This window comes from Physeter macrocephalus, chromosome 2, assembly GCF_002837175.3.
Source record: "Physeter macrocephalus isolate SW-GA chromosome 2, ASM283717v5, whole genome shotgun sequence".
Classification (NCBI taxonomy): Eukaryota; Metazoa; Chordata; class Mammalia; order Artiodactyla; family Physeteridae; genus Physeter; species Physeter macrocephalus.
Genome location: NC_041215.1, coordinates 64,785,063 through 64,806,212, shown reverse-complemented (window position 1 = coordinate 64,806,212; position 21,150 = coordinate 64,785,063). Strand labels below are relative to the sequence as shown.

The 21,150-nt window shown below is 38.6% G+C and overlaps 1 protein-coding gene across 16 annotated transcripts in view; it reads right to left on the bottom strand.

The window, feature by feature from the left end:
• Positions 1 to 21,150, bottom strand: part of PKP4 (plakophilin 4) — a 252,688-nt gene that overhangs the window by 116,438 nt on the left and 115,100 nt on the right. For all 16 annotated transcript variants that reach the window (XM_055087993.1, XM_055087964.1, XM_055087995.1 and 13 more), the window contains one exon: positions 5,744 to 5,856. In XM_055087993.1, coding sequence (XP_054943968.1) covers positions 5,744 to 5,856 — 113 coding nt within the window. The remainder of the gene's footprint in view (positions 1 to 5,743; positions 5,857 to 21,150) is intronic.

Genomic DNA, 21,150 nt, shown 5'->3' with positions numbered 1-21,150 from the left:
TGCTAACACATATATATGGAATCTAAAAAGAAAAAAAATGGTTCTGAAGAACCTAGGGGAAGAACAGGAATAAAGACACAGAAGTAGAAAATGGACTTGAGGATACGGGGAGGGGGAATTGCTCAACATCACTAATCATTAGAGAAATGCAAATCAAAACTACAATGAATATCACCTCACACTGGTCAGAATGGCCATCATCAAAATATCTACAGACAATACATGCTGGAGAGGGTGTGGAGAAAAGGGAACCCTCTTGCACTGTTGGAACAGGAATAAAGACACAGAAGTAGAAAATGGACTTGAGGATACGGGGAGGGGGAATGGTAAGCTGGGACGAAGTAAGAGAGTGGCATGGACATATATACACTACCAAATGTAAAATAGCTAGTGGGAAGCAGTCACACAGCACACGGAGATCAGCTTGGTGCTTTGTGACCACCTAGAGGGGTGGGATAGGGATAGTGGGAGGGAGACACAAGAGGAAGGAGATATGGGGATATATGTATATGTATAGCTGATTCACTTTGTTACAAAGCAGAAACTAATACACCATTGTAAAGCAATTATACTCCAATAAAGATGTTAAAAAAAGAAAACCTAGCAATCATTTTAATCATTAAGATTTTTTAAACGTTCTCAGCAAGGCATATTGCAAAGGAACTGCCAAAGGCAGCTGTGTAGCTCACTTTTTAGGACACTTCCTAAATAAATACATGCAGAGGCCCAGTTTCCATACTGTAAAATGGGAACACGTCATGGCAGGGTTAAAAATTTATCTTTGGTACTGCAAGTGTGAGGAAACCTAAATGCTGGGCTTTAGAGCCATTCGGGAGAGGGCTCTATAGTATATTATTTAGTACAATATTAGAGTCATTAATTAAATAGGACCTCATGCCACTGTCTACTCCTTCTTCACAGGGTGAGGCCAACATGGCAAGAACTTTGGACAACTGAAAAAGTAAATCAAAGTATGCTTTTCTTTACCCTTTGAGATCATATCTGGACTAGGAAAAATAAAATCTTACAGATCACCTTACCAACTCTGACATAGGATCTAAATCAAACAATATGAAAGATAACCAGTTTTCAAATCCCCCATCTTGCTGACTAAACTTACTACCATGTAAGAAGGACCTGAATCCAAAGGAAGTTTCCTGGCTGGAAGCAGTGATGGCACTTATAATTTTCCTTCAGCAAGTCAGAAATGGCTGATGGGAAAGAGGGCTGGGGTCTGAGAGCTATTTTTTGTATCTTTAGATTCTGGTTCTGAGACTGATGGTGGGGACTGACAGGCACAGAGGGGATCTCTCAAGTGACACAATAAAAACCTATGCTCCCTTCATTAACACTGTTTTCTAATGGGCTCTTGCCAGTGTGTAAACCTGGTGGTCACAGAGCAGAGTCCTTCTTAAGGTCCACCGAAAAGCACACTGAAACGTGTGAAGAAGGCAGATATGAGAAAGAGTGAATGCCAAGTAGGTGACCTAATGGTAAAGCATCCTTTCCTGAGGAACTTAAATCACACTGGGCTTAAGTTTCATGATTTATTCAATGAACACTTAGCAGGGTGCCTGCCTGCTGAGCCCCAGGCACTGTGCCAGGGCTGTGGTGAGCTTTAGCACCTCATAGGAGGCTAATACAGGCACAGAGGAACAGTTATGAGAGTTCGGATGAAGAGAGATGACTTTCCTGGAGAACTGTGGTAAAGGCTGTACGAATGGGTTAGCACTTAGCTGGGGGCATCAAGAATACATGAGAGGGCTTCCCTGGTGGCGCAGTAGTTAAGAACCCGCCTGCCAATGCAGGGGACATGGGTTCGAGCCCTGGTCCGGGAAGATCCCACATGCGCAGAGCAATTAAGCCCGTGCACCACAACTACTGAGCCTGCGCTCTAGAGCCTGTGAGCCACAACTACTGAAGCCTGCATGCCTAGTTGCTCTGCAACAAGAGAAGCCACCGCAATGAGAAGCCCACGCACCACAACGAAGAGTAACCCCCGCTCGCTGCAACTAGAGAAAGCCTGCGTGCAGCAAGGAAGACCAAACACAGCCAATAAATAAATAAATAAATTTATATATATGTAAAAAAAAAAGAATACATGAGAATCCAACATGAGATGGGAGTAGGGCAATCAAAGTGGATCAATTATCATTCCAACCAGAGTTCACTAAATAAAGAAACCCACCTTACTCATAACCGTTAAGATTCCATAATAGATTCCTGTCTTGCTGCCTGGCCTCTCTTCTTTCTGACCTACACCCTACACTATCAGGACAACTGCTTCCAACTACAGCAATGTGTTTCAACCTGTCTCCTTTACAGACTTAATGAAGGTGACACTCATTATCACCTGGTTCCCAGTTGTCCACAATCAAATGCCAGCTTTACTCTTCAAACCTCATAAGCCACTAGGTCCTTTTTAGTACACATCCTAGAAACTACCAAGCCTCTTGGAACTCTAGTACCGCAGTGCGAGATCATACACACTTCTGTGCATACTTTCCCTCTTTCTCTGGTCAGCCCGGTTTCCATTTCTGCAGGACCCACTCACTCACTCGACATTGTCTGACTGAGCCCCAGTGCCATGCCAGGTGCCAAGCTGGGCACTGAGATCCAGACACAAAGCCCTAAGTCACTGACACTAAGTATTACTCATAATACGTATTTTACTAACAGATTTTTAATGAACCTATGGATTTAGCTAATGCAAACTATATAACCCTAAAATTATTTAATATTTTAAAACATTTACTACAGAAAATAATCTAACAGCCATGCATATATCAACACCCCCCTTGTTTAACAGATATCAATATTAATATTTTTTGTTATGTTTGTTCCAGATGGCAGTCTTAAATAAAATGTTACAGATTTGGCTAAAGCTGAATTCCTGATAGCTTCCTCCTCCCCTTCGTCCCTAGAGGTACCACTATCTTAAAGTGGTGTCATCCCGAAATATTTTTTATACTTCTACTAGAGATGCACTGATTAGTAAACAAAATCAAACACTATTTAAATTCAGTATTATGTATATTTTAAAATATTCATAAAGATAACCTATACCTATTCTTTTGCAACTTGTAGTTTTCACTCGAAAGTCTGCTCTGCAAAGATGTCCACGTTGATACATGTAGTTATTTCGTTTTAATGGCTCTTGAGTTTACTTATCCACAGTTTATTTCCCATTTCTATCCTGATTCAAATTTTTTACTTTTGCAAATAATGTTACAATAAGCATCTTTGTACCTGTCTTCCTGTGCATACCTGTCAGATTTTCTCCAATGATATCAAGTTCTTAAAGTTTTAAATTCTGCTCTCCTGCTTGCTGATTCTTACTCATCCGTGAGTTTTTTGTTTTTTGTTTTTTTTGCGGTACACGGGCCTCTCACCTCTGTGGCCTCTCTCGTTGCGGAGCCTAGGCACAGGCTCAGCGGCCATGGCTCACGGGCCCAGCCGCTCTGCGGCACATGGGATCCTCCTGGACCAGGGCACGAACCCGTGTCCCCTGCATCAGCAGGCGGACTCTCAACCACTGCGCCACCAGGGAAGTCCCATTCTTGAGTTTTTTTGACTTGAGTTTTCTATTATCTGATTGTGAGCTCATCTTTGGTGATGTCAGTTTCTCAGCTGGGTATTCCTGAACAATGCGTACAGTTACATTTGGGCTCCAGACCCACAAGCCGTACAAGCCTGGGGTTGTCCAAGGGTGCAGCTTTTGAGGGTCATGGCTTAATGCAGTGCTCCCAAGTTCAAGTCTACCACCATGAGCACATAAGGCCTCACTCTTTGGTCCCTGCAGGGGTATTAAACCTAAGACTCCAGTGCTTTGTTGGGGGCTTGACAGTGCCCAGGCCTCCTGCACTGGCAGCTCAAATGCTTGTGGCTCTGGCTTTTGGTTCTCTATTTCTAGTACCTGGGGATTTTCCTTTCTCTTTTGCCATTTCCTCTAGGTATTGACTTGTATTATTGACATATCAAGTATCTCTAGGAGTTTACTGAGAAAAGTTCTATGTTCGTTTAATTGGCAAAATTGTCAGAATAAACGCCTTAACTGAATTCTTTACTGATTTAATTTTTCTAATAGTGTAAAATAATATTTGAAAAAATCTGGAAATATATAACACCACATTATTTAGCTTGTGAACTGCTCTTTTTGGTGCTAAACATACAGATATCCTTTTAAAAAACTGGGTAAAATTTAGAGTTAGAAATTTTTGATTTGTAATTTTACACCTTGCTTATAAGTTCTCTTCCTATTAAAAACTGCCTGAATGTCTTAAAAATGATCACATAATTTGATATCTGTGTTTTGAACATTTTCTTAATTTTATTTGCATGCTTTATGCCATACTAAACATACTAACGTGCATAACTGTTAAGGGTCAAAGATTAAAAAATTCATGACAATACAATTTTATCTGCCTAATAATTTTAAATTCATAGCAATCAGCTGGGAAAGACAAACTACAGACAGCACTGTATTCACCAAGAAGGATTTTTTGGCTATGAATAATAGAAGATACTGAGAAATACAACAATTACGATGTTAGAAACAACTGAAAGACAAGTTACTATGGGCACACACATACTTAGGATTAAACAAACTAAGCTTAAAAATGCAAGCAACAGAAGTATTTTATGGTAGGCTTTATTGGAATATGTAAATACTAAGAAAGAAACACACAGATTGCATAAGTAGTGATTTCACCATTTGGAGTTGTGGCAGTAATTTTTATTCTAATGATATTTTAAATAACATAAGAGGCTATTTAAATATAAAATACTTGTGATTAAATGTGCTTTTTTCCAGTAATATACTGGTTTTGCATTTACTATATATTTTTAAAAATTAATTATTATTGGTGTATAGTTGCTTTACAATGTTGTATTAGTTTCTACCATACAGCAAAATGAATCAGCTATACATATACATATATCCCCTCTTTTTTGGATTTCCTTCCCATTTAGGTCACCACAGTGCACTAAGTAGAGTTCCCTGTGCTATACAGTAGGTTCTCATTAGTTATCTATTTTATACATAGTATCAGTACTGTACATAGGTCAATCCCAATCTCCCAATTCGTCCCACCCTTCTTCCCCCCTTGGTATCCATACATTTGTTCTCTACATTTGTGTCTCTATTTCTGCTTTGCAAATAAGATCATCTAATGCTATTTTTCTAGATTCCATATATATGCGTTAATATACGATATTTGTTTTTCTCTTTCCGACTTACTTCGCATTTACTATATTTGAATACACAATTATTTCATATAGTAATTATTTCGTATAGTACTTTTCCAGAGTTCTAGAAAACTCCATGTAAACTGAATGCGTTTTTCAAAGCTAGATAAATGTTATCACTTAGAAATATTTGTTAGTTAAAAAAAATCAGTATCAGGTTTTCAAGCAATTAGCTTTGCCAAATAATTAGCAATTAATTGTTGAAAACATTCATTAACTTTGTCTACATATAAGAAATCAGATTTCTAAAGGTAGCATAGTAGCTTTTTCTAGAGAGGCATACCAGTGCTGTATAAAACACTTCAAGCACAGGATTGAAAGATAATCAATATTACAAGAGGTTTCTCAAAATTAGAATAAATTGACATTTTTGGTATCAATTTCAGGAAGGCCAGTTAACAGTGACAACACTAAAAGCATCATTTGCTGCATCTAGGACAACTTAATAAGGTGTGACTTGAAGGCATGTAAGAAAATAGAGCCATCGGCCCTGTACCTGGTGCTGGCGATGCTTGGTGATTCTGCTCCAAGCCTACATCTTTCTAGCTGACTGGCAACAATCTGCCTTTCCACCTCCAGTTCTCGGGTTAGTCGCTGAAACTGAAGCTCCTGTGATTCAAGGAAATAGAAGGCATATAAGGCACCAGGTTTGCTTAGGCAGATACATGAATTCATGTACGTCACAGGAAACACAGGAACATGCCCGTAATGTAACACTACAGTGTGGCCTTACAAGATTAGGGTTTTGAATAGAACTGTGGGCCTAAACAACCTACTAATTTGTAGCTTTTACAAACTTAAAGGCACTAGAATATGTGTCTTCGTTTGAAACTGAAAACATGTAGACCTTTATTTGGCCTTTTTTGTTGTTGTTGGTGGTGGTTCTAAATGAGGTCTTCAAACAGTACTTTTGCTCCAGTGATGTATTAAAGTAAGGTTTGCAGAATCCTCACTCGATGTGCCTACATTAGAGGCACACCAACCAATATAGGCTCTTCATCCTCAACAGCCAATTCTTCCATCCCTCATACTGTATGTTAGCACAGCATTAAAAAAAAAAAAGAAGTAAATTCCTGTGATGAGAATCACTTGACCATATTTGATACAAAGCCTTTCCATTGCTAAGAAAAAAAATCATTACAATCCCACAAAAAAGTCTTGCTATATTTATCTATAATATACATTTTTTCCTATTGTCACAAATGCATTCATGTGTCACTGCATGAAGGGACAAGAGAAAAAATAATGAAAAAGTCTGAGCCATAGTATAGAATTTAAAATTGTATTAAAAAGCTGGAAAGATTGTGTCAAGAAATTATATTCTGCATTCTACGATGCATCATGAAGGCCAGTATTCTATTCTAGGAGAAATGGTTTAACATTATTTGTACTTATCTCATCGTTATCTTGACAGGATTTTAATAAATAGAAAGCAGGCCATGCCATAAAATATCTATAAATCAAATCAAGTATACTCTAAAGGCTTTAAGCCACAAATAACATCTCCAGTAACACCTCAAGCTCCCTTCTGCCATATTAACTCCTTACAAGTCTACTCAAAGCAAATGCTGAACTGTAAGTGGTTTAATTGGACACTGACTCCTGGTTCAAAATATCAGACAGATGAACCCTAAGTCTAGGAGCTAATCAGAAATAAACTACCTTAGTTTTGTTTATAATAATAATATTATTGACAACATAATATTATTTATGACAATGTGTATTTGCCATGCAAACAAAAATAAAAAGCAATTTAATTGAAAAGTGTATTAACTCCCTGTGGAATCAGGCAAATGTGCAGTTACTTGACAGCATTGGCCGTGCAAATTCTACAAACTATTCCTAGAATAATTCTTAAGAAACAGTCCGTGAACTCATTATTGCTTTCTGATATTGAGAGTCCTTTTCTAACGAGCCCAGTTGGTGTGGGCGTATAGGGCAGTGCCTGAATGAATAATAGTTGGCCCAATAATGCTGTACAATAGGATCATAATGGGTAAGTGGGACACTGCCTACATCTGCTTAACAATTCCTAGACCACAGGCTTTTGATAAATGTTCGGCAACAAAAGACCAGATAGATAATAATTGCACAACATTCAGTACCAGGCTAAGATCACTGATTTTAAGGACAAATAGTATTATGTTTACTTCACACTTAGTCTTTCTTTGTCCTTAAACAGCATCATAGTTTTTGTGATACGCTTCCATTCTTTCAATTATTTTACTCAATTGTCTTATTATACACATCTTTTCCTGGAAGACTGGCTGCTTGGATCAAGCTGGGCCAGGAAAGGACCATCTGTGAATCTCAAAATATTCCCGAAGCCATCACATAACTTTTGTGTTCTCAGTTCAGTGGCTACTAGGGATTGAGGGCTGGAGGGTTTTCTTCATTTTGGGATAGCCAAAAGTTACCGGGGTAGGATTGAGGCATGTTTCAAATTAGAACATTAAAAAAATTTCCATTCATAGAAAAAAAATACATTTTAGTGGATTTAAAAAATCATATTTGTAGCTGCCTATGGCCTTTTGAGCATCCTTTCAAGGAAATGGTTGGGAAATATCCTGCTTGAAGGCACAAGTTGGAACTTAATGTCCCGTAAGTCCTTCCCTTAGAAGCAGAGACAGACGACTTTGGCTCTGCCGAGAGATGACAGACTGTGACTTGGATGCTGAAAGCAAGACGCTGACGTCAGAAAATATGAAGCTCGTTTTCTCTTTTTTCTTTCACCTTCTTGCTGTACTCCCTGCAGTAGGACTCAAGGTCAAGTTTCTAACATGGAAATGACCTCCACACAAACTATGTTTATACTTGGTGGCAGTGGCAGTGTTTACTTGATTTGGACACTGTTCCTGGGAGTTTAGTCTCAAGGTTTGTTCTCCAGTCCTGGCAACAAACGTGGGAATTCACTAATAAGCACCTAATAAGCACTTTTTTCCCCCTGCATAATTAGCCATGTCAGTCCCTTTTTTTTGCAACTAGAAACTCTGACATACCGCTAGAAACCATTTACAGTTGTCAAGTTGCTAGAAGAGCCTCTGTACCCACGATGCAGCTACATTTTTTTAGAAGTTGGGTAATTCCTTTAACACGCATATGAACTGAGTAAAATCTACACTGTATCCCTTCTGGCTGTGGAGCCCATAATATTGAACATCACTGGCTACTTTTATCAAAACCATTTTACCCATTATTTGCCCACACTTCTCACAAGTATGACATCATTAAAGCCCCCAAAGCAGACTCTAAGGAAGCTATAAAGCATGGACTCTGTAAAGGTTGTCTAATACCTGTGGATATTTACAAGTAATATATATATATATATGCTTTATTATAAAATTATTATTACTTCTACAGAATATAAATAAAACTCCCACATGTGACTGGCACCAAGATGAATGAGTAGGATATAAATATTTGACAATTCTGTCTCTGCTGGCTTCTTAGACTGACTGACAAGGAAGACAGTATTACACAGTCATATAAAAACACATCTAATGATTTCCAAAATAACACTCATTAAGATGATTATGCTGTGACACCATCTATAAATTTTAATATTTTATCCTCTAAACATAGTGTGTGAAGGCTGATCTTTACTGCAGCATCCAAAACTGGGCATCTAAATTATAGGGGGATCCTTTGAGAAGAGCAAGGAAATAATGTTAAAAACATTTGCCAATGATTAGTACATGACAATTTCCTCTTAAATTCTGTCAAACAAGACCATAATCAAGCTTAGAAAGAAAGCCAAGCCTACTAACATGCTATAAAAGTGGAGTCAGTTCACATGCGTTTGGAAGCTTTTGTTTATATTTACCTCATCTCTCTCAGGTAAGTATATTGATAAATATTCTCTGAGAGTCAAGGGAATAGAAGGAAACAAAGATTCACTTGCATGATCTTGTATGGTAGACAGAAATGCACGGCCCGAGGAGACCCAAGGAAGGACTCAATACCCCAGTGGTCAGTGCCTTCAGGGGGCCCTCAGACGCAGAGAATCTCCTTGACCAAGGAAGTTGTACCCTTCTGGGCAGGCTGCATGCAGCCACTGATTGAGATGAGAATACAAAAGCCGGGTCCAGATTTGCTTCAGAGCTTTCCATGGGCTTGACTGCCTGGCGTGGTATTTGGACCTCTCCCCTGCCCAAGCCTGCTTTTCCTTGCCTTCACATCCACAAGTGCTGATCTATAATAAACATTCTGCATGCAAAACTCCACTCCAGTGGGAACCCAACCTGCGACAGTATTGCTTTTGGATTCCTTTTATATAATGATAGAAGTTCTTTCTCACTCCGAATTTTTCAATACTGTGAGATGCTTTAAATGTACTGAAAAAGTATAAACAATAATACAATGAGCTTTGGCAAAGCTGATCCAGCTCTAGCAAATCTTACTATTTTGCTACATTTGCTTCAGGTTTTTTGAGTAATAAAATATTACAGATACAATGGAATCCCCTGGTTTCTTCTTCCTGGATCTTATTTCTCTCTCTTCTTCCCTCTCCAGAAGAAACCATTATCTTGAATGTGGTGTTTAATATTCACATGAATATTCTGTATTCTTACTACTCCATATATACAGATCCATAAATAATATATAGCATTGTTTTGCATATTCATACAATTTACATCAATGGTATACTACACCCAGTGCTCTGCAGATTGGTTTTATTATAATAGGATTTTGAGATTTATCAGTATCAGTACACATAGATCTAGTTCATTTATTTCCATTGCTCAACAGTATTCTATTGTACGACTACAGCACAATATATTCATATGTTCTCATAAAGATGAGCCCTTGGGTTGTTTCCAATTTTGTGCAATTATAAGTGTACTGCAAAATAAGCATTGCTGTATAAATCATCTTGTGCACATGTGCCAGACCTCTCCAGTAGAGACGTAGACGTGAAATTGTTGGGTTGAAGGCTATGCATATCTTCAAGTTTACCTGATAACGATTATCAAATTACCTTCCAAAGTAGTTGTACCAATTTACATTCCAGTCAGCAGTGTATGAGAGCTCCAGTTTCTGTACATTTTCACTGATACCGATTTGCATTCTGGGGCTTAAATTTCCTTCCTTCCTTCCTCCCTCCTTCCCCTCCTTCCCTCCCTCCCTCTTTCCTTCCTTCTCTCCCTCCCTCCCTTCCTTTCTTTCTTTGTAATCTGATAGGCATGGGGTTCTACCTTGCATTTATTTTATTTTGTATTTCTTTGCTAACCAACATCTTTTCATAGGTTTATTGGCCATTTAGGTACCCTCTCTCACAGGTATCATAAACTCTCAGGGGGATGGATACTTTCCCCCTACTACCAGCACCCAAGCTTGTCCTCTTCTGGGGGACAGGTTTCTCAACACCCTTGTACTAATGCTGTAGCTCTGTAAAGTTTTATGTTTGGGCAAGGGATATCCCATCAGACTCCCCATCTTGGGCAGCCCTCAAAGGGCACATGGTATTTGACATCGAATGGCATACTCAAGATCACCTAGGTTTGACACATACTTTCAAGGTGGAAGCCAGGTTTACTGCTTACTTAGCTTAGGAGTCTCACTTTCATTTTGGTTTTTGTTTCTGTGAGTACTTTACTTCCTTGGCAGCTCAGCCTTGCTTTTTAAAAGACAATTTAAATACTTTATTCAGTATACATAGCTAGTTCCTTTCAGTGGGGAGACTGGTTAGGGTATTGAATATGCCAGAAATTGGAGTCTCCACAGCTTTTTCATATTTTCTCTTAATTTCTCTGAGAATTTCTCAGTATTTCTTTCAATTCACTATTTCTCTGTTTGCCTTGTAAAGGGTTTATCTCATCTATTCTTCACTTTTTTCCAGTGGCAACGTTTTCCATTTCTGAGACTTCTAGTTGGGTCTTCTTCATACCCACCTGTCCCCGCTGCTCATTTGGAGTGAAACCTCTACCCTTACCTAAACTCCAGGCACCTCAGTCCTAAATGAGACCTTAAACTGGTGATTCAGTGTTTCTTTTAAACAGAAATAATACTGTATACCTAGTCATGTCTCCTGCCACTGGCTTCCAGAAGCCCAGGAAGCTTTCAGCATTAGGTCCTTCCACTCCCATCTCCTTCAATAAGCAGGAAGCGCTCCATCCCAGACCTCAGCTTCAAGGACTCTGGTGCTGGCACTAAAAACAGGGCATACTTCACCCTCTTGTGGCCTCCTAGCCCCTCTCACCTTCATTAAATCCTCCCTGATGGCCACTAGTGACATATCTCCTGACCCTTTCCAACTGTGCCCTATGGAAGCCTCGTTGCAGTTTGCAAATTCTCTGTTTATAAACTCTTCATCTTTTACTCAGAATATTCTCCATCTCAGGGTTAATAAGAAGACTCTCCACCTACAGACTTTAATTGAAATGTAGTTCTTTCCTGAAAATACTGCTTCTTCTCACCTCTCTCTGGTGAAGACTATGCATTCTTCACACATCACAGCTGAGGTGCTCCAGAGAAGGAAACTGGCCTTCCCCTGGTTCCTCACTACCTCTACTTATTAGCATGAAGTTGTATATAATATTCCTCACTGTCCTCCTGTCAGTAGAATCTGTAATCATATTCCCACTTACATTCTTTTTTTTTAAAAAGATTTATTTATTTATTTATTTATTTATTGGGCTGTATCAGGTCTTACTTGCAACATAAGGGATCTTCGTTGGGGCATGCGGGATCTTTCATTGAGGCACGGTCTCTTTGTTGCAGTGCTCGGACTTCTCTCTAGTTGTGGTGTGCGGGTTTTCTCTTCTCTAGTTGTGGCACACGGCTCCAGGGCATGTGGGTTCTGTAGTTGTGGTGCGCGGGCTCCAGAGCGCGTGGGCTCTGTAGTTTGTGGCACGCGGGCTCTCTAGTTGAGGTGTGTGAGCTCAGTAGTTGTGGCACGTGGGCTTAGCTGCCCTGTGGCATGTGGAATCTTAGTTTACTGACCAGGGATCAAACTCGCATCCCCTGCATTGGAAGGTGGATTCTTTACCACTGGACCACCAGGGAAGTCTCGTCCACTTACATTCTCACATTAGTACACTGTGTTCCCTCTTTCCTTAGATGCTAGAAACAATTATTCTTCCAAACTTGTGCAAAAGCTCATTGGGGGTCATGCCATCCAACTACATTTGCCCACTTGTATCACTAGCATCTATTTACTTCAGGTTGTTCTAACTGATTCAGTAATTCAGGAGTGGCTACAATAGTTACTACCACTATGACGATGACAATTAAGAAACAGCAGTAGGCATTCCTATCAGGCCATTAGCGATGACACCCTCAACTTCCTGTCCCCACATTTATGTTAATCCTCAGTCCTCTTCCAGGCTTGGTAGAGGAGTGTCCCCTTCCTGTCTAAGGCCAGACTCTCCATGCCCTCTTGCCTCTTCCAGGATCTTGCTTCTCTTTCCCGAATCGTCAGTGTTTCCTCTCAGTTTTAATGCTTAAATCTTCTCATCAGAAAACATCTTCTTGACCTCAGGACTCCTCAATCTCTGTTTCCTTCCCATTTGACCTATATTACCTTTTAGTAAATGCTTCTCTTTAAATTGACTCCTTTTTAAGACAAGACAGTATCATCCTAGCATTAAATCATTGAAATCCTGGTTTCTAATGCTTTTATATAATTTTCTTAATATAAAATAAAATACATAATTTTTAAAGATGTTCATCTGTGTATTAAAAACCCATTCACATCACAGTACATGTACAGGACACCAGGGGTCAACATACCTTTCCATGTCTATACATCTCAGCAGGAAAGTACTGAGTACTGGTTAGACTGAAAGAAGTAAACTGACAAGGTCATTATTTGATACAATCAGTGCTTAAGTAAGAAATAATTTTTATTTCAATCACTGTTGCTTAAAAATCTTCCAATAATAAATAATTTACCTTTCTAATTTAGTATGGTGAAAGAGTTTTATATCACTAAAAGATCACTCATCACTGAATAATGTTAGATTTTTTTTTTTTTGTGGTACACACGTCTCTCACTTTTGTGGCCTCTCCCTTTGCGGAGCACAGGCTCCGGACGCGCAGGCTCAGTGGCCATGGCTCACGGGCCCAGCCGCTCTGTGCCATGTGGGATCTTCCCAGACCGGGGCACGAACCCGTGTCCCCTGCATCAGCAGGTGGACCCTCAACCACTGCGCCACCAGGGAAGCCCAATAATGTTAGATTTTTAAGGTGCAGAGAATTTCACAGTATATATCCAATATCAGGATATACTATAGCATTTTTTTCTCTTTTGCATGTTAAAAAGATGAGTAAATTATGGTCATGATCATATATTTGATGCTCTTGAGTCAGGCCTAGAGAACTACTTTAAAAATGAATATTTAAGAGCTAGTAAGAAATCCTCAAAGCATCCCAGATTCCATTCCCTAATCTAGGCTGATACCAAAACCAAAGCAGTCATATTTTCAAAGGGTCCCTGAACTCTCAACCTTAATAACCATCCACTAGTGCAGAGGTGATCAAATGTCCTGACCTTCTATCACAGTTTACTTAATAATTGACAAGTCTTTATTAAGTCTACTTGGTAGTCACTAAAAACCATATATAATTTATTATAAAAATGCTAAGTATATGATGTTTAACCCCTCTGTACTGACCAGATCCTTTTGTTAAGAAGAAACATTGCTTTTCTCAATCAAACTGTGTTCTCAGATACCAGTGTCCCACTGTCCCATAGGGGTTTTAAACCTTCAAGCAGGTTTGAAAAATGCTGCCCAGAAGATTCCAAAGCTTGGAGGTTCACAGTGACACTAGCATATTAAAAGTTTTCAGACGTCCACCAGTAGGATATCAGCTTACCTTTGTATAACCTGGCAATTCTTTGATTTATTGAAACTAAGCACACTTTTTCTTTTTCAAGTAATAACTATTAACATCTCAAGAAACAATATTGTCTTGCAGAACACAACTTAGTCAACACTAAAAATTCAGCTCAGGGAATTCCCTGGTGGTCCAGTGGTTAGGACTCCGAGCTCTCACTGCTGAGGGTGCGGGTTCAATCCCCGGTTGGGGAACAAAGATCCCACAAGCCAAAATAAATAAATAAAAATAAAAATTCAGCTCATTTTTATTGTATTTTGGGACGGTTGAACTAAGGGGTACTATCCTGTGTTCTACATTAAAAATATACCTTACACGCTGGAAAACAAAATTTTAATTACTTTTGTCAAGGCTGAATATTTACAAAGGGCCGGTCGCCACAAAGGGTTAACCTTCAAATGGAAACTCCTGACCTCACACCACTCTGAAGAAAGGAAGGGAATGATTGTTAGGATGCTACTGCTGGATTAGTTGCTCTAATCTATGCCCACAGCTTTTTATATTTAGATCTTCTTTAAGATAACAGAAAAACATGAGACATAACCACCAATCTGATTTTTTGTTATACTAGTTAACATTCAAATAGGAGATGATCAACATTCAGATCTTTATTGTTTTATCCTACTATCAAACGACACAGGATTATACCAGGTTTTAGCTTTGATATCTATCCTTCAGTTTTAATGAAGCAGAGAGAATGGCAAAGCTTACCAGATGCTCTAAATCTATATTCTAAACCTCAGGCTCTTATCTGTAACTGTCAACAAAGCTCCTTTATTAGGAAATCAAAATGAAGAGAGGTTTACATTAAAACACACTAATGAAAGCTTTGCTTAGAGCCACACACAGAGAAGGCTGAGGCAAACAGGTAAAAGCTCAAGCCTTTCCTATAGCATCACTGATGGCTTCATAAAAACTTGTCTACCCACCAGTAGCTCACTGGCTCTTTAATCTCTTACCTGGCAGTCTCTGACCATTGCATGGGCCTGTGTAAACCAGTGATGTCCAAACCCACTATCTCTAATCAGACTCAAACTGATGTTTTCAATGGTAGTGAACTAAGCATTTTGATGGTAGTGAACTAAGCATCTCTACTTGAAGGATGAGCCATGGCTCACATCTAGTCATACCACTCCCTGCCTCCTGTGTTTTCTATTTCTCCACTGCAGTGGTCCTCAAAGTATGGGCCCTGAACCAGCAGCATCAGTATCACCTGGAAACTTCTTTGAACCAGAAGGGGTCAGGTCCAGCCACTGGTATTTGAACAGGACCTCCAGGAGATTCTCATGCACACAAAAGTTCCAGAATCACTAACCAAATAGAACCACCATCCCCTTTTACTCAGACTCAAAATGCAAGTGTTTTCATCTTTGCATCATTTTCCCCTTTCTCTTATTCCCCATTTCTCACACGTTAAATGGTTTCCCAAATCCTGTCACTCAACCTCTCTACCACTATTGAATCCATTCCCTTCCTTGCCATTCCCACCACTACTACCCTAATTCGGACTCACATTAACTTTAGACTATTGTAATAACCCTGCACTAAGTCTTCTCCCCACCGTGGTGGTGAGGGGCCTTGACTTTGCTTTTCATATTTCTTCCAGATAAATCTGTTGAGGGTATAATACTACTCATCAATAATCTCTATCCTTTCCTGAGTGTTTTCTGGCCTCTAGGCTCTCTGCTAAGCTTTAACAGGCATTACGTCGTTAACTTTTTAGTCAGACTGCAAAGTAGTGAAGGTTACCCTCATTCACAGAGGGCTGACTTGACTGAAGTCATTCAAAACCAAGATTTGAATCACATCAGTCTGACTCCTAACCCCATGGTGTTAACCACTGCACACCATGCCCTTCACACCCAACGTGTAGTATGGTTACCACAGCCTTATTTTAAGACCCTCTGCAGTCTGCCCCAAATACCTTTTTTTCAGTCTCCTGCCACTCCCCTTCATGCACCTGGACAGAACTATTCATAATTTCCTATACTTACCACTCAGAGCTTTTTCTCACCTTGTTCCATCCACCTGAAATATCACCCTCCCGTATGCCTACAGTCTTTTATCCAGCCCTTGGGTAAAGCACTTAGCCATTACATGTGCTCCATTTACTAAGCTGAATTCTCCTTAAAGAACAGTGAAATCTATATTTCATCCATCTAGCTTCTTACAAGACCAAGACAAGAAAATCCTGCTAATTCATTCTGGGTGAATTTTACACAGTACACTTTATTTAGTATATTATAATCGATCACATAAATTTTTAAATTGATTGATTCCTAAGTATTTTTACATAATGACAGGCATAATATATTATGGTTGATCCTTTATGAGGCTCTTAAAGCATTTCAAATGTAATAATAATCACATGCTTACAACATAGGTAAGGGAAATTAGAAAAATCAGTGGTACAAAAGGATTTTCCACCTTTAAAGTCACAGAGAGATACGAAGGCAGAGCTGTAGCTAGAACCTGTGTTTCCCTAAATTTTGTTGACTGCTCTTTCAATAAATCAGCTCTATCAGGGATTTCATATTATTCATGGTGACATGGGCAAATAGGTTCTTTTTTTTTTTTTTTTCGGTACGCGGGCCTCTCACTGTTGTGGCCTCTCCCGTTGCGGAGCACAGGCTCCAGACGCGCAGGCTCAGCGGCCATGGCTCACGGGCCCAGCCGCTCCGCGGCATGTGGGATCTTCCCGGACCGGGGCACAAACCCGTGTCCCCTGCATCGGCAGGCGGACTCTCTATCACTGCGCCACCAGGGAAGCCCAGGTTCTTTTTTTAAAAAAATAACATGCATAATTTCAGTGGCACAGTAGCTTAATGCTGTTACTATGACTTACTCCATGCCACTGCTTCCCCTCCCCTCACTTGCTTATACCTGTTTCCATCTGCCAAATTCCCTGATCTCTCAGGCGTCATACCCTGCCTCTCAGAAAATCAGGAGTTCCCCAGCCTTGGCATGACATTTTTGAAAACCTGTCCACCAGTCCAAAGACACTTTAAATTATTAAACTAGAAATGCCTTCTTTTATTTCCATTTACCTTCTCTCCTAAAAGTAGAATGTGTGTGTGTATGAATATATGTGTGTGTAAATATAAATGCTAGATAAGTCTTCTGTTAGTTGAGGTTTTACTTATTTATGTTTACTAGTAGTCAAACAAGTATTCAGTAGAAGAGCTACAACATGAAAAATGGATGCCTGGTATCAGTGTCAGTTGCATTTGTCAGCGACAACTCCTGCCGTCATTTTCCAACAAGGTAGGTATTTGGTAGAATTAACGTCAAAAACACAAAGGAGATTTCCCTTAATATGTAATGTCTTGAATATCTGATTAGACATTTTTAAAAAATTCATTAAGAAATTATGAAAAATAATAATAACATTACTAATTTATCTGGTTTTCTAGTACCTAAATATTTCAAAATTAGTAAGACTAGCGATGCATATCACCGAATGTTAGATGTTTATTTGGGAGCTAATTGACTGTGCAGATGACAATAATGCATATAAATCATTATTTGCTGAAATGGAAAAGTGAGAGGAATAAATGACCAACCTCCCATTTCCTCCTCTGGACTAGTTGTTGCAAACACAACAAAGAATATGAAAAGGATGAGAGAAACAAAAACAAGGCAAAATTTAATCTTCCTTTCTTCAGTAGGTCTAATCAATAGCACTAGGGAATAAAAGGCTAATTTTCAAAATGATTAATTTAAGGTTTGGTTAGTAACTTAATGAAGTATAATGGGGAAAGAAAACAAATACTGTCTAGTGCAGGTAGCGCTTATCTTATGATTATACTTTTTAAATTACTAGGCTTACTTCTACAGCTGTTCTTTCTGCTTTGCAGATATTTTAGGACTAAAGTGTGGGGAAGCGAGGAGGTAACTAGAATAAGAATATACATTTATGAGCTGTGCCCTAGTCGGTTAAATGGTTCCCTGAGAAGTCTTGTTACCCAGCCCAAGAGGTATAAGTGGTATTCAATTGTTTTGCCTTTTTAACTTTTTGATTTTTACATTTTCCCTGTATGGCTTCACTAACATCATTTGTTTCTAAACCTCCAGAAATTGTCCTGGGGTTCTTGAGAAATAAGGTTAAGAAAAATCAATGTATTATTGATAACCACAGGACATCTCTAACCTACAGGAAACATTAAAGCCTTAGGACAGAACTGGGGCATGTCAATGTGTCTACATCTAGACTCACGACCATCCTTATTTTCAGGTCCACAAGTGTTTCCATACTCAGTGTCCTCTGTTTTTCTCTGACTCTCCTGCTTTCTCCCCTAACATCCAGCTCTTCTACAGATAAGCTAAACAGAAAAGCAATTAAAATTTGTTCTAATTTTAAAATTTGTTGTTCCCAATAGCTGTATTTTCCTTACTTAGCTAAAAAAGTGGACAAGTTAAATAAGGTTACTTTTTACTTGTGTTAGGTCTGTATGGCTCTCAGTAGAAAACAAAGAAAAAGAAAAAAGAAAAAAGTTCTTAGAAAAAGGTGCCAGACTTCATTACATTATTTTTATTGTTCATACTAATTTACTTGCCTGAAAGAATCTTTAAATTACCATATTTAGAATTCTTTTTCTCTTGCACATGATATATACTCATGAAATGACACATCTGCTTATGTTTGGAGCAGACATAATTTGATATCAAATGTCTTACTTTCTTATTTTTTGTTAAGTCCTAACACTAGTGGTAATACTAGGTACCACCGAATGAAGGCCAACTGTGGGTCAGGCACTCTACATATTTTTTTCTCTAATCCTTACAAAAGTGCAGGCCACTACTGAGTTGAGCAATCATAGCGTGGGAGAGGCAAAATAAATGACTTGCTCAAGGTCACATAATTAGGAAGTGGAGCGCTGGAAATGGAACTCTAAATTCTTGCTCTTTCTGTTACAGGAAGCTGAAAAAAATAAGGTTGTCTCATTTTCTATTCCTGAAGGTTATATTTAGAACTGTATTGACTTTATTGCTTCAAAACATTTTTTCCCAAGTCAAATAAAGCCCTGGAATGTAATAAGAATTAAAGAGCCAGATGCTAGTATATATGGGAACTTAGTAATTACGACAAAGGTAGAATTTCATTCAATGGGAAAAGAACTGCTGGTATAATGAGGGAAAACAAAGCTAGATTACCACCTCAAACCACACACACACACACACACACACGTTCTATAACAAATGTATGGGAAAAAACCCACTATATAAAAAGATGACCTAAGAGAATATTTTTTTTCGTTATCTTTTTTTTTTAAAAAACTGAAGTATAGTTGATTTACAATGTTGTGATAATTTCTGTTGTACAGCAAAGTGATTCAGTTATACAGTTATACATATATATATATATATATATATATATTTTACAATGTTGTGATAATTTCTGTTGTACAGCAAAGTGATTCAGTTATACAGTTATACATATATATATATATATTCTTTTTAAAAATATTCTTTTCCATTATGGTTTATCAGAGGATATTGAATATAGTTCTCCGTGCTATACAGTAGGACCTTGTTGTTTATCCATCCTAAATGTAATAGTTTGCATCTACTAATCCCAAACTCCCAATCCATCCCTCTCCCTCCTCCCTCTCCCTTGGAAACCACAAGTCAGTTCTCTATGTCCGTGAGTCTGTTTCTATTTCATAGATAGGTTCATTTATGTCATGTTTTAGATTCCACATATAAGTGATATCATATGGTATTTGTCTTTCTCTTTCTGACTTACTTCACTTAGTAAGATAATCTCTAGTTGCACACGTTGCTGCAAATGGCATTATTTCATTCTTTTTTAGAGCTGAGTAGTATTCCATTGTATATATGTACCACATCTTCTTTGTCCTTTCATCTGTTGATGGACATTTAGGTTGTTTCCATGTCTTGGCTATTGTGAACAGTGCTGCTATGAACATAGGGGTGCATGTATCTTTTTGAATTAGAGTTTTGTCTGGATATATGCCCAGGAGTGGGATTGCTTGCTGGATCATATGGTAATTCTATTTTTAGTTTTCTGAGGAACCTCCATACAGTTTTCCATAATGGCTGTACCAACTTACATTCCCACCAACAGTGTAGAAGGGTTAGGAGAATATTTTTATAAACTTGGGATGACAGAGACCTCCTTAAAGAAGACAAGAGGGGCTTCCCGGGCTTCCCTGGTGGCGCAGTGGTTGAGAGTCCGCCTGCCGATGCAGGGGACACGGGTTCGTGCCCCGGTCCGGGAAGATCCCACATGCCGTGGAGCGGCTGGGCCCTTGAGCCATGGCCACTGAGCCTGCGTGTCCAGAGCCTGTGCTCCGCAACGGGAGAGGCCACAACAGTGAGAGGCCCGCGTACCGCAAAAAAAAAAAAGAAGACAAGAAACCGCCAAATCATAAGGGATAAAATAAACATATTTAACTTCATAAAAATAAAACTTCATATAGCAAAAGCTCATGCAAAGTCCAATGTCCAAAAAAAGAGAACAAGAGAGAAATATTTTTAACACCTAACATATAACACACATTTAAAATCTCATATAAACAAATTTACACATAGTAAAAATACGAAGAGTATCAACAAGCAATCCATCTAAGATGAAATGTAAATGCTAATTAAAATATCAGAAAAAATGTTCAATTAAATTCATAAGGAGAAAGAAAATCAAATAACAAGATGCTGGTTTTCATCATATTGGCAAATATTTTCAAAGTGTCCCATCCAGGGCTGAGGAGGAACACTTGGAGAAAAGAGCACAGACACATATTGTTCATGTTAGTGTGACTTGCTATTATAATCTGGTAACCTCTTTTAAAATTAAAAATATATATTCCCCATGAGCTTCCAATTCCACTTTTGGATATATACTCTGCAGAAATAAAATCAACTGTATACATAAAGTATTAATTGCAGCATTGTTAGAAACAATTTAAGAAACTATCTATATGGCAATATTTTAACAAACTATGGAATCTCCACACTACATGTAATAACTACTATATATGTGGTTGTTAAAAAGAATGAGCTGGACCTTTATCTGTTGGCTCAGAAAGACCATTACATGCAATT